The sequence below is a fragment of the Magallana gigas genome, chromosome 5, assembly GCF_963853765.1.
Source record: "Magallana gigas chromosome 5, xbMagGiga1.1, whole genome shotgun sequence".
In the NCBI taxonomy this organism is placed as follows: Eukaryota; Metazoa; Mollusca; class Bivalvia; order Ostreida; family Ostreidae; genus Magallana; species Magallana gigas.
This window is the reverse complement of record NC_088857.1, coordinates 48,260,347-48,274,173: the sequence shown is the minus strand read 5'-3', so window position 1 is coordinate 48,274,173 and position 13,827 is coordinate 48,260,347. Positions and strand designations below refer to the sequence as shown.

The 13,827-nt window shown below is 34.1% G+C and overlaps 1 protein-coding gene across 1 annotated transcript; it reads left to right on the top strand.

The window, feature by feature from the left end:
- The first annotated feature begins 3,315 nt into the window (after positions 1 to 3,315).
- LOC105328827 (tetraspanin-18) lies at positions 3,316 to 10,269 on the top strand. Its single transcript, XM_066085992.1, has 7 exons — positions 3,316 to 3,850; positions 4,083 to 4,301; positions 4,936 to 5,010; positions 6,384 to 6,494; positions 8,792 to 8,995; positions 9,083 to 9,166; positions 9,844 to 10,269. The coding sequence occupies exons 1-7, from the start codon at positions 3,845 to 3,847 to the stop codon at positions 9,913 to 9,915; spliced, it is 771 nt and encodes a 256-aa protein (XP_065942064.1). The 5' UTR covers positions 3,316 to 3,844; the 3' UTR covers positions 9,916 to 10,269.
- The last annotated feature ends 3,558 nt before the right edge of the window (positions 10,270 to 13,827 follow it).

Below are 13,827 nucleotides of genomic sequence, written 5' to 3'. Positions count from 1 at the left end.
TATATATAAAAAAAACAACAACCAGGAAAAAATGCTTGTTGTTATGGGACTTGTAGGAAATCAGTTCCAGGATTAAAGAGAAATGATACCTACTAGTATTTAAAAGATTCATATTTCTAATTAAAAGCGGTGGCGGGCGTTAATATTTCAGTTACTTTTTTACGCTTTGTGCAATGTTATACGAAATGTTGCAATGGCAAGAGGAGTTACCAGAAATTTTATTGCTTAACTGCTTGCCTTAGCAATTGGACAAAAGAAGTTGTTTCAATTTTATTTTCCATATGACTAAAACTATTTTTTTTTAATTAATAATTCTTCAACATTTTTAGTGTGACATGTGTAAGTAAATACACAAAGTAACTATATCTAGGGATATACACGGATGTACAATTATATCTGTGTGCTGAAAAATTGTGAATAACGGTAATTTTAACCTTTATGATGTAATGGATTTGTGACGTTAATCTCTGCTATTGGATCATATCTGTCTTTTTTTTGCTAATATGCTGGTATGTTTCCCATAACTTTGATGATCATTGTAATTTATCTGTGTGCTAAAAAAAACTGTGAATTACCGGTAAATATTGCCTTTGTGAAATTTGTAATCGTATTACTCAAACTCTACTATTAGGTACTATCTATCTCTTTTGCTATAAATGTTTTCTCATTTCTTTTGAGAATTCTGTTTTGTCTTTATTCATTATTGTTGATTTTTGTAAGTGGGCAGGGTAATAGAGTGCTGACAATTTTGTTTGGCATTATTTGAAAAAAAAATCTTTCTAATCTAAGAAGGAATATATATATATATATATATATTTTGTCATATACTTTTATAGCAGATTTATGCAGGTATTGGAGGTTTTTTAAAGAAAAAATGTTCCATATACAAGTTTTTTTCATGATTGTAAGGTGCTGTATTTTTCTACAGGTAAAATTATGATACTCTTTATACATTTGTATTTTGATGCCGCTTTCTCTCGCATGTTGTGCTTTCAATTCTACTTGGAAGTAGAAATAAATTTTCTTCATGTTCGAAACTTGTATGATTGAATGCATTTGTTCTGCTATTATCGACATATAATATTGCTGTTAACAAATGTATGAACAGGGACTACCAAAACTCTCCACGAAGTGTTGTAATGAGTAAGTCGATGGGTGTACATGTACCCTAGTAAAGAACAAGAAAAGTCAACACCCAAAGCTACTTGGTTGGCTCTTTTTGTTCTGTTAAAGAGACAGCTCTAGCCATGCATATATATTTATTGCAAAATATTTCAAATTGCTCAAGATTTGAAATATTCTCAATTCAAGTCCGAATATAAAACAAATTATCGTTTGACTTTACTGTAGGGAGCCATCAAATAGGTTTTCGCAATGTTAAAGAGACACGATTTGAGCTCAAATTTCTCAAAGTTTATTTTTCATTTTGAAATGTCTAGAATAGTCAATAAAACCGCCCCTCTAAGATACACAATATCTTGTAGGAGCGAATAAACAAGTATACCAAAATATATATTCCAGTAAGATTGAAGCAAGAATTTCGTCTAAATTTAACATTACAAAGGTACCCTCATCGATACATACGTGTGTTGCTGTACAAAAATATATTTTTTATCCCCCCTCCAACCCCCACCCCCAGTGAATATGTAACACACAGTTAAGCTATATAAAGGTTAACCCATGAAATAGCTGTGTTACAATACAAGTGATCAAAGCCATGTAATGGTTGTATACCATTGGGCGCGTACATTGAACATTACGATGCGTTATATTGGAGGACTTCCTGTTTTGTTCTAAGTATATACTTTATTATTATACTTTCATGTTAAATACTGAAATCTGATTGGTTTAGAGGCACCCTCGGCGTTAGCAACACACTTAGCAACGGGTAACACAACGAATTGTTACATGCGCGTAAATTATGCGCGCACGGTTCGCCGTAGAATTCACGTCATTTCTATATGAAAGCAGTAATAAATCTTTAAAATTAAGATATTCAGTATAATAAAATAAATAGTGCCTGTTTGGGAGGATAACAGTTGAAATTGACACCCCTCGAAAACCATTGTCAACCTCCGCTTCGCGTCGGTTGACAATGGTTTCCTCGGGGTGTCAATTTCAACTGTTACCCTCCCAAACAGGCACTATTTATATAATGTTACAGGTATGTCTTAATGAAGTAAAAGCGTTAATCCAGGAAGGATTCGTTTAAACACAGATTAACGACGAATAATACTCTTTGTACAAAAATTCGTTTATTTCTGGCAAGTTCCATCTACAAAGTCAAAATAAAAATAAGACAGATAAAAAAAATAAATTTTTGAAAAATTACTTTAAAACAATTTCAGTATTTAAAGTGTTTTTATATTTTGTGCTTAAAAAGAGACTTTGGATTAATAAATATATATTGCAATTGTAAAACGCACGTCAATTTATTTCCTAATAAATACTTTAAAAAGGAATTTTGGCATACTGACCACTGTTTCTTGGTTGTATCTTTATCCGCGTTTACATATATGGAATGGTGAAAAAAAGAAGATCCAAGTTGCATTACTTTAATTTGTTGGTAGAGTCAATGGGAACTTCCTCGCCCCTGTGTACTAGCTGTGGTCACTCATTGACCCTACACCGATGACAGGGAGGCAATAAAGTCTGACAGATATGCCGCCTGTTCTATATTTAGATCGGCCCACGCCCCTGCCCGTGTATGTGTCCTGAGGTGGGCACCTAAACACTTACAGACTTCGTTCTTTCATTGTACGTCGCTGGGACTTGCAAAGTAAACACTGGTGAGTTTGTCTATTTATTATTTTGGAGTTTTAACTAAGAAAGGATCACGATTTTTGTCTTCAATGAAGATCCATAATTTTGAAAGCATAATTTGCAATGATGATTCAGATTTGAAATACATATTATAATAGGATATTGTATTCAGATTTGGTTTTAATAATCAGAGGTTAACTTATACTGTACCTGGCATATAGTGTAACGGCAAGAAAGACTCCATCCCATCCACTTTACGGATGCGTACGAATTTTAACTAATCCGTAAGAATATCGAACACTACGTCTTGCTCAATGATTAAAAAATTAAATAAAATTACTAACACTGGCCATGGCTGAAGACGTTGTGTAAGATTTTGCAAAACATTTATACATGTGATCTGTGATATATAGAACCATCTATGTTATTTTCTTTAGGTACCATGTCGCTGGCTTGTGGAAGTAAATGTTTGAAGTATATTCTTTTTATCACAAATTTCGTCTTTTTTGTAAGTATATCTATAATCAAGATATAACATATCTAGCTGCAGCAGTTCTATCTTGTTCTGTCGTTTACAAATAGATTAAAAATACAAACGCTCAACTGTACAACATTGCCTCTTGAGAATGTCGTGGTTTTATTGAACAAGAGAATTAATATGCAAAATAATGAATGCATTTTAGAATTGAAACATTGGTTGTTGATAATATATTAAGAAAATTGACCAAAGATTAATGCTGTTAATGTGCTGAAAATATTAACTACAAGTCGGTCATCACACCAGTGGCTTATGTACGAGTTAATTTTCAAATCAAATATGGCTGCCAAATCAATATAGCTTCGTCCAGACATTGATGGATGACGTAACGCCGGCTAAAGGTTGAGGCGTCGTTCTGTCCCAGCCAGGTCGTGCACTTTATTGGGCAGTAACTTTGTGGTCACAACTTGGGAGGACATTCGTCAACACTCATCGATTAACAGCCATATTAATGACTTACTGGTTCCCATCAACATTATGGAAAAGAACAAAAACCGCCAGAAATCGTAGCAATCTTTTAGGAATTCTGTGTAAAGCAGTAAAATGACTGTAAATTTCCTATAATCACGTAATATATGTCCAATAATATTACTGTTTGTTTACATGCTTTACTGTGCATATTGGTGTTTTATGCTGAAGGATAAGTTTTCTTTGTAAAATAGTGTTTTATATCATGGACATGATTTTTTACTAGGCATTGCTTTGTTAGTTTTTCTATTTTATTCCCTTTTAACAGAAACTTTACTTTTGAGCACGTTCTACTTTAATTTTTCCGTTCTAGCTGATTGGTCTAGGCACTGTGGGTCTGGGGGTCTGGGCGTTGTTAGACGACGACAGGATCCTCATTCTGACCGAGGTGGGCGACTCCGGAAGTTTCGATGTAGTCTCCCTTATCCGCACGGGGGCGCTTGTTCTGATTGCCAGCGGGGGAGTGGCTGTTCTGATCGGATTTCTGGGATGCTGTGGAGCCGTCAAAGAGAACAACTGTCTTCTGTTTGCTGTAGGTTGCTTGGCATAGAAGTCTCAGATAGATAGAGCTCGTAGTATCAACCAAATCACAGTTGACGTCTGGCAATATACAATGGCTAAAAGACATACAACAGATTTATATGGTATACATTAAAGCCAGCTCTAAATTTCCTTAGCCTTAAAAGATAGCAAATACTTAAGAGTTTTATGCAAATTTGAAATATTGTCTGCAACGCTCACTAAGTTTGTTTCACTCAATCGTATGTAATTAATTCAGAAATTTTTATATAAACAAACTCCATATGAAGCTCATTAATTCGTTTCAAAATTCATGAACATCTTTCACTAGAATACAGATTCTCAATGGCTTCATGTAATAATTTTTTATTCATGTTTTATTCATATAACATTCACGCAATGCACCCTCTTTGAATTTGTTTTGAGTTCATTTGTTGGTACATATATTTTTAATATCTAATCCAGACGGTTAACCAATGTGGTCTTTTCACGACACGAGTTTCATTCTTTTCAATATATTAGATGAATGTTCATGATCAAAGTAACGGTATTTCTATTCAAACACGTTTTACATTTCTTTCATTCGAGCCTTTCACGATGCCAGGTTTGAAATACTATATATAGTTTGTCGATTCTTTCTTTTTCAGTATTGTGTGGTAATGGTCGTGATCCTTTTTGTTCAAATAGCAGCAGTGGTTATAGCTGCCATATTTCAAAGCAAAGTGAGTATTTGACAGGCTAATATAAAATAATTATCCAACTGCAAACTCCAAAGCGATAACTTCCTCAATAACGTGTTGTTACAGAGCATTGAAGACTGTGAGTCGAGAGTGGGAAACAGGTTATCTGTACACACTATGTAAATGAGCAGAGTTAATAGAAGAATGGAGACATTGAATCAGTGAGAGAGCAATTTGGGTCATCTAAAAGCGTTCCTGTCAAAGATAAAACCAACCTAACCATTAAGGCTGTTCAATTACTTTGATTGCGTCGTTGAAATGCATAAACATATAAAAATGTTACCATAAAAACCTTTCTGCGAATCGGTCAATTATTGTTGCATATACTCCGAAGAGATAACGTTTGTTTTTTATTTGTCATTAATTAAATGATAAAATTTATCTCGATTATTTCTACAAAACAAATGTACTTTTTAAGCTATTCCTTCATGACAGTTTAGAATAAAATAAGAATTGGAGTTGATTGACAAAGCCACAGTAATGCTCAGTTCAAAGTCCCGTTTACTTTCAGAGCTACAATGTGGCGGTCGATACTTTCGGGGATTGTGTAATTCAAATATACCGAATATAAAAGTCGGATACCATCAATATGCTTTGTTCTAATTCAGATTTCCAGTTGAAAATGAGATTTATGAATTATGCAAAATTAATCAATTTTTACTCCCCAACTTCGTTCAATAATCTCCAAATTACAACCAATCTATCAAACAGACAACACACAAAAAGAATTTTTGTGCAGCATGAATTGATTGTCTTTTCTGACGTTTATGGCAATTCCGTTCGAGATCAATATGAAATTAATAACTGAAAAAATTGCGACGCGTGGGGACCGCCATCTTTGATCTGTAGGGATTAGGTTGTCAATTGGACTTTCCTCGAGTTGGACGAACTACGGGCAACAAAGGTATTGCTCTATTATGATGTAAAAACAAACAGTTGGATGGTTTTGTTTCTATAGAGTCAGATCGAGGTCGGCTGTAATGGATAAGTTGACGTTTTTACACTACACTTCATTATTAAGAGAAATCAATAGAAAGGTCTTTACCGCTTTAAACCGACAAGTAGCTGTCTTTTTGTCAAGTTATTTAGTTCTAGATATCTCCTACGCTTATCACTTATAAAGTCGAGTGCCTTTATTAACATTTTGGTATTCCGTATATTATCTGAAACCAATTAAAGCCATGGTTCAGATTCGTTCACAATAAACGTTGAAGTCTTATGATTAAAAAAAAAAAAGAGAGTAGGAAAACTGCCCAACGAAGGGAAATTAGTTTTTTACGCTTAATGATTTTTTGAAATTGATGTTTTTTATCAACGAATTCAATCAAGTTTCAAAAGGATTTTAATATTTACAGGTGACAGAAGATTTGAAGGCCTTTTTAAAATCTCGACTGAGTGCCCAGTACGACGGGGATGTGAAGACGGGGGACCCTTTTTCTCTGGGGTTGGATGTGGCCCAACTTCAGGTATCAGTCGGGTGTGGCAACGCACTTTGAAAAATTACGCACTTTGAAGGAATATTTTTCAAAATGCGTTCAATTTTGGACCAGATCAACGCACTTTGAAAAAAATTTCAAAGTGCGTTGTAACAGTCGGTTGTTTATGTGCCCTATCAGCAACTTTAAAAAAAAAAACTGCATAATCATTTACTAGTATATTAAAAGACATTAAAACGACAAGAATCGAGTCGTTACAGAAGGCCCGCATGCACAAAAATATTGAACTAGGTTTTCATAACCTCTTATTACTTAACTATATATTTGATTGTAATTTGCATCTATACATATTACTATGAATTAGTTTTCATTGAACTTAAAACATAAAAAAGGATGCACAATTTGCGTTACAAACTGAAATTCCATTCCATTTCATTATACGCTAACAACAAGTGCCTGTCCCCACTGTTGCACACTGATTAAACGAACACCTAACGATAATTCAACTAATCTGTGAACTTCGGTTTGTAAAGAAATTACAAAGACTTTGAAATTGCCGGTTAACCAGTCATTTCTACCTTTAAATGCACAATTTGTTTAGATCCTTGTCCCTCTGTAGAGAGACTGGGCATTACCAAACACTATAGGGCTGGGCCCCAGACTTTGCGAAATAGCATTGCTCTACATAATCCTGTTCCATGACTGGCATATCAACAAATTTTTTTTCGTTTGCCGACCCCACTATCAAATTAAGACAAAGCGTATATTGGGAAATATCTGTCACCAAACAGATGTAGACAGAGATAGTTATTGCAGCCATTGTCAAAATAGACAGAACTCCGACAAACTGATATATAAAGCTACAAGGCGTTTAAGAATGGTAATGAACTTAGCAGATTCGCCAGATTTTTGCACTATGTGACATTTCTTTAAGCATTGACATATTATAACATCGTGTTACGCTATTGTGATTAAATTGGCAATGACAAGGTCATCAATAAGTAGGTCAATAAAGTAGTACAAAACAACCTCAAACACTATTCTCTTTTGAGAAGTGGAAAGTGGATCCGGATGTAGACTATGCCTGTCCACTTCTCAAACGAGAATACCTTAAACACATGAACTATATTCCTAGCTTGTAAAAGGACATTTTCATTATATTAATTGTTTATTAATGTAGAACAAAGTTTATATTCATTCCATAAAAGTTTTGTACAAGAAACGATACTGTTGCTATAATCCGGTTTAATAATTAACCCTAAATTTAATCCCAACTTGACCTAGAAAGGAAAGGGGGAGTAGGATAGGATCATAGCAGAAATGCATATTTAGTTTAATCATCAATTACATTTTAAAGTTTAGTTTTCTCCCACTGAATATATTTGATGTTATGATACAAGTTTACAAAAGGACAATTTCTAACTTATTAAGATTTTTATATTTAAACAAACGAAAGGAAAAAAGAAAACTCCAAAAGTAGTGGTGGTATCAAACCGACAATCTAAAAAACCGAGTTCTCTGAGTTTATCTAACCGAAACCACTGAGCCATTTTTGTCCTAACAAAGTCGTTGTTTAAATGTTATATGCGACTTTGGCCACAGAAGTTCTATTATTTTTCTAAAACGATCAATTGTTGGGATACAAAATGATATTTATAAAGTATAGTGGTTCATATCTCTGCATTTCTTTGTTGATTGTGATCTGTTTGATTTCCTTTAGACCTTATATATACTCTGACAAAAATGTGGAGTTCAGATCCACACATTACATGTATAAGAAAAGGCATTTTAAAGTTTAAAATCTACTCCATTTGGAGGTTTTGATACCCATATGCCAGTTTAAATCAACATATCCCAAGTACTGTGGAATCATTCTTATTCCTGGGGGTCAATGTTTGTGGGTAGCCAAAGTTTTCCTGGTTTGTGGGGACGTATTTTCGTTTGTAGTGTAATCTGGATAATTTCAATAAATATTAAACAAGTGATTGTATATAGTTTCTTGGTGAAGTAAATTCGGAGGCAAGGGTTACCCACAAACATTGGTCTCCCATGAACAATGATGAATCTACAGTATTTAACATATTTAAGGGTTACAAGTCGATGTTATGTTAAATGTACTTTGTTTTGAATGATTTAAAAAAACCTATCAGATTTGTTCATATTCAAATTTTACAGTGTCTTTTCTGTCCTCATATAGGCATTTTACACGCCTAATTCACTAACTTCTTTTATTCCGAACGTCACTTTGACTAGTTACCACACTCTCATGACATCATCATGAACTGTATACCCAGATCCGACATATACACAGATCCTTTTTATTGCAGTTTGAATGCTGTGGCATAGACAACTACATGGATTTTCTCTCCGCCACCAGGTGGCAGGACAAGAAGAATACGTCAGACATCATCCCTCTCACGTGTTGCAAATTCACCAACAAGGAATCTTTTTACAAAGATGTTAATTCCTTGAATATGGATGACACTTCATGTCAAACTTCCCCCTCTGATGAAAACTCTAACTTTCGAAAGGCAAGAAAATAATCACAAACTGAATGTTGAAGATAGTTCATATATCATTTCGAAAACAATCTTAACTGCTTTACATTTTTGTTGCAGGGTTGCTGGAACGCCATATTAGAATACGCCAATGATAAAGCAATCTACGTCATCGCCATTGGGGTTGCGATAGGAGTCGTGGAGGTATTAATGTTACAAGACGTTTTCAGATTGAATGATTGTTGATTTTCAAAATAGTGATATTACTGCTAATATCTTAAGTTGCTCTGTAAATGTTATAGCTTCAGATCATGATATACATTCACAGTTTCTGGATACTGCTTACATTGATCCTAAGAATCAAATGACAATGATCTTACTGATCTAACTGATCTTTGTCCTTGGAATTCAATGTACTATCTTTTCCACTATGTCATAGTCCCAATGACAGTGGTATAACTGGTCTATTCTTTCTTTTCTTTCTATAAGAGTGAAGGACTACGATCATATTGATATTTCCCTTTGACGGCGATTCTGTTGATGACTGACTGCGATCTTATTGATATGATCTTATCAGTCTATTCACATGACTACGATTCTGTTGATGACTGACTACGATCTTTTTGATATGATCTTATCAGTCTATCCACGTGAGTACGATCCTGTTGGGATTTTGGCATGACTGGTCTTTTCCTCTCTGTCGTAGTCTAATGACTATAATCTGTTTGGTTAACTATGACTGCCATCTTATTGGTCTTTTCCTATGATTACGGCCGTAAGTCTTTCCATAGGATTACGAACGTGTTTGTCTTTTCCATTAACTACGATCTCGTCGGTCTTTCCCTATGACTAGAATCTCACCGGTCTTTTATCTGTTCTAGGTGCTGTGTGTGGTGGTAGCAGTCTGTCTCATTCAGGCTGTTCGGAAGTCGGATGAGGAGGAATCCCAGTAGTTCCCACGGGAAACATGTCGTAGCAAGCAACGTTATTCACTGTGCAAAAATTAGTCATATTGTGTCGTAACGTAAACGTTTTACTCGCATTTTTGCTGGTGACAGAAAAGTTTGCTTTGTGACTCGCCTACAACACATCGTTCATCGTTTCCCAAAGATTTGGTCTTTGGATCATTTAATATGTATATATTTATATCATACATCCCCATAATGAAGTCCCATGCAGATCGGAGGTTAAACCCATGTGACCTTTATGTAGTAATCATTTCAGATTAATATAGTTGATTGTAATGACGTGTGAAAATCGCATGTTTTATAATTTTTCTCTAATATAGCCACAAAACTGAAAAGCTTCTTATTTGTTGTTGTTCATAAACTACAAATAAATGCATGTCCATGTGGCTTAAAACAATGACAAGAGGCACATTGGCCACATTGCTCAACTGAGCAACAATAGCCATAATAATATAAGCTACATGGGGAATTGATCCTGTATAAAGACTTTCGAAAAATTTTCCAGAAATTCTTATGTTAAACACTGATCCCCTTAATTTGTAACTTGATGATTTCATAGTCATATCACATATTGAGCTCTAGAGTTCTCATGAAGATCTTAAACAACTGTTCATATACCTACATCCAACTATGAATCCCTTGTAGGGCCCAATAATTGTCCAAAGGTCACAGTCTAAACAACTGAAAATCAAATGTCAAGAAGCTTGCAAATAAGTTATACTATATAATATAATATTAGAGATTTTTGAGAATAATTCAATTTGCTTTTCTATTTCAAAATTCGACCTCCCCCCTTCCGCCCCGCCCTATTGTAGCCCATCTTACCCTAAGGATAATAATTTCAACAAACTCGAATCTTCATTACCCGAGGATGCTTTCACACAAGTTCCAGCATTTCTTGCCAATTTGGTTTTTGAAAAATAGATTTTTCTCTATCTATTCCTTTGTAAAAAATTGACCCATCATTGTGGCCCCAACACTACCCTAAGGATCATGATTTGAACAAACTTGAATTCACACTACTTGAGGACACTTCCAAAAAAGTTTCAGCTTTACTGACTTATTGGTTTTTGAGAGGAAGACTTTTGAAAAATTCCAGTACATTTTCAATAATCGATTTGATATACAATAAAACTAATGAGAATAATTGATTGTTAATATCAAGGGATAATGACTCATCGCCCAATAATAAAAGATGGATATTTATTTTATGAAAAATGGTCTATTTATTGTAGCAGATTAAGAAAACAAATTATTTGTAGCGATAGTATAATTTTTGAATTTGAAGAAAAACGTGGTTAGCATCTTCGGGTGATCCACACCGACAATTACCGTTTTCTATATTTTGTGTAAATCAAAATTAAGTATGCAAAGGTGTCTTAGCTTGGTATGTATTATGTTTAACTTGCGCTTTCCATGTGTAAAAAAGGAGGGGGTTTTAGCTATAATTCTTAATTATCTCCTATTGAAAGAAGGTGTGGTCCTTCATTTTATCAAATGTAAAAAAAATCTCCTTCACCCAATAATGCTTTGAGTCAAGATAGGTTTAAATTTGGCAAGTGATTCTGGAGCATAGCCATAAAATGTAAAAAGACGGACGTCGGACAAAAGTGATCTAAAAACTCACATAAGCTTTCAATCAGGTCAGGTGAGCTAAAATATTGTTCCGGTTAACTGTTGCTATTGAGTATGGCTCTATTTCTGGATGCCTTTTTTCAATAGCTTACAGCCAGTAATGAAACAACGCCTTTCAAGTCCCTGTCACGGATGTGGCTTTTGTGACATCTTGATGACTTGGGTATTCAATTGCTTGCTCATGTATTGAGATCGGATCAGACACCCGAGACAGAATCCATTTCAATCCCGGTCACTGTTACCTCTCTAACAAATCGATGGTATTCCCCGACACTACTTAGTGACTATACAGGCACGGTATTGGATGCTGTCAATAAACTGCTACATCTGCTGACTCAATTATTTACTGATCTGCTGGAGGAGCGATGAATGAGAATGGAAATTTAGTATGCGGTACTTTTATTTATGGAGATGAGCATCTATAATTTATTTGCAATTAAAAGCATACGTTTTTTTAATTAAAAAAATCGCATGTCCTCCCACCTCCCCCACACTGCAATTCGATTTTAATAGGACTTCTCAATATTACATGTATATAATTATACTGACATCACAACTGATAAATGTTTAGGTGCGATTTTATATCACATAGTATACGTAAGTTTTTTTTCTCTCGCAGGAATATCAAAAGATCATTGTTGAAAGTTCTTACCGCTTGACCTTTCATTGTAAGCCAAATACCACTGTCTGCTGCGATGTGTAATATGAGTATTTAGAATCTCGACTGTTTATAAAGGGGACCCTTTGAGATAAAAATTTTATTTTCATTTTTTTTTTTATATAAAATGGTTTATTTGTCTATTTTGAATGATTCGTCAAAATTTGAATGTTAGAAATCAAGTTACAAGCGAGATATGGAGGGAAGAAGTCGATATTATGTAAACAAAGTTCGAGTCTCATATTTGTTCACAAATAATGTAAAGTAAAGAAATTGCCATTTCTTTGACAAAATAAATTAGGCCAAAGAAGATAAACAAATTCAATGTGTTCATATATAATGTTATCAACAACAAAAAGCAACATTAGATTGAAACTTATACCAAACAACACATATGTAAACAATAACAGGACTTGAGTTTTGTTTACAAAACAAAGAATTCTACCCAAGTAACTCGCTTATAACTCAGTATTTGACTTTCGAATTTTGACAAAGCGTTAAAAGCATCCATATTGACCATTCTTGGTATTTAAAATGAAAACAAAATTTTCAGCTCAAATCGTGTCTAAGTTACTTTAACATTATTAATTATGTACATTTACATTGAAGTCTGGCCATTAATCTTTACTATATTCGATCTATTTCACGGTTCAGGTACTTTCATTTCAATTTGAGAGCATAAACATGTATGCTGTCCATTTCTATTGGTAACTTCAATTTTTAATCTCAGTGATAAGTTCACGGAGGAATGATGTCCTGTACGCTTTACGTCTCTCTCTCTCTCTCTCTCTCTCTCTCTCTCTCTCTCTCTCTCTCTCTCTCAGACTGATACAAAGTACAAAGAGGAATAACTTGTATTCCTTTTTAAGAGGGCGGGATGGTCGTGGTTATTTTTAGACTATATTTATCTCCCTGAGAAGAAGAGGTGTGTATAAAAATATATTTAGGAAATTATTCTATAAAGCTTAAATACATAAATTTATTTTTACTAAATAGTAAAAACATTGTAATAGTTTATGAATTTAATAAATCATAATTATATCAATTATACATCTAAACTTAAAAATTAAGGCATTTTGCACATAAACTACAAAATGCCTGCACCAGAGTACTTGCTTACACCCTTGGTATTTCAACACATGCAGGATGATGTCCGTAAGGTATAATTGAATTTTAACTGATAAGTGGATTTTGTGAAATTTTCGATCAACAAGCCCGAAATAGCAAAAATGAGAGTAAGGTAGTGGACACCCTTTTGGCGGATCTAAGTCAGGGATAGTTTGCATCAAAATATATATACTAGTACTTGCAATGAAATAATATTGAATGATTACGTAAAGAGTGAATATATTTATACACCGCGAGCCTATTTAGAGAATGCATATAAGTTTAGATTTGAAAAATGTTGAATGAATAAAATGAGTCAATTAATTTTAGTTTTGATACACATTCACATGAGAACTTTCCAGAGTGGGGTAACCAAGAACGCGGTTTGACCAATCAACGAAACGTGTAGGACGAGTTCATCATGCATCGCGGGCAGATAGTATACCTTTGATCAAAAGTTGATAAGTAAAATGGAACAATTAATGCGATTTTAGTAT

Excerpts from the sequence above, each read along its gene's own strand:
- LOC105328827 (XM_066085992.1), top strand. Across the intron at positions 4,302-4,935 it reads ACAACTGTCTTCTGTTTGCT|TATTGTGTGGTAATGGTCGT; the intron begins GTAGGTTGCTTG and ends TTTCTTTTTCAG. Across the intron at positions 6,495-8,791 it reads TGGATGTGGCCCAACTTCAG|TTTGAATGCTGTGGCATAGA; the intron begins GTATCAGTCGGG and ends TTTTTATTGCAG.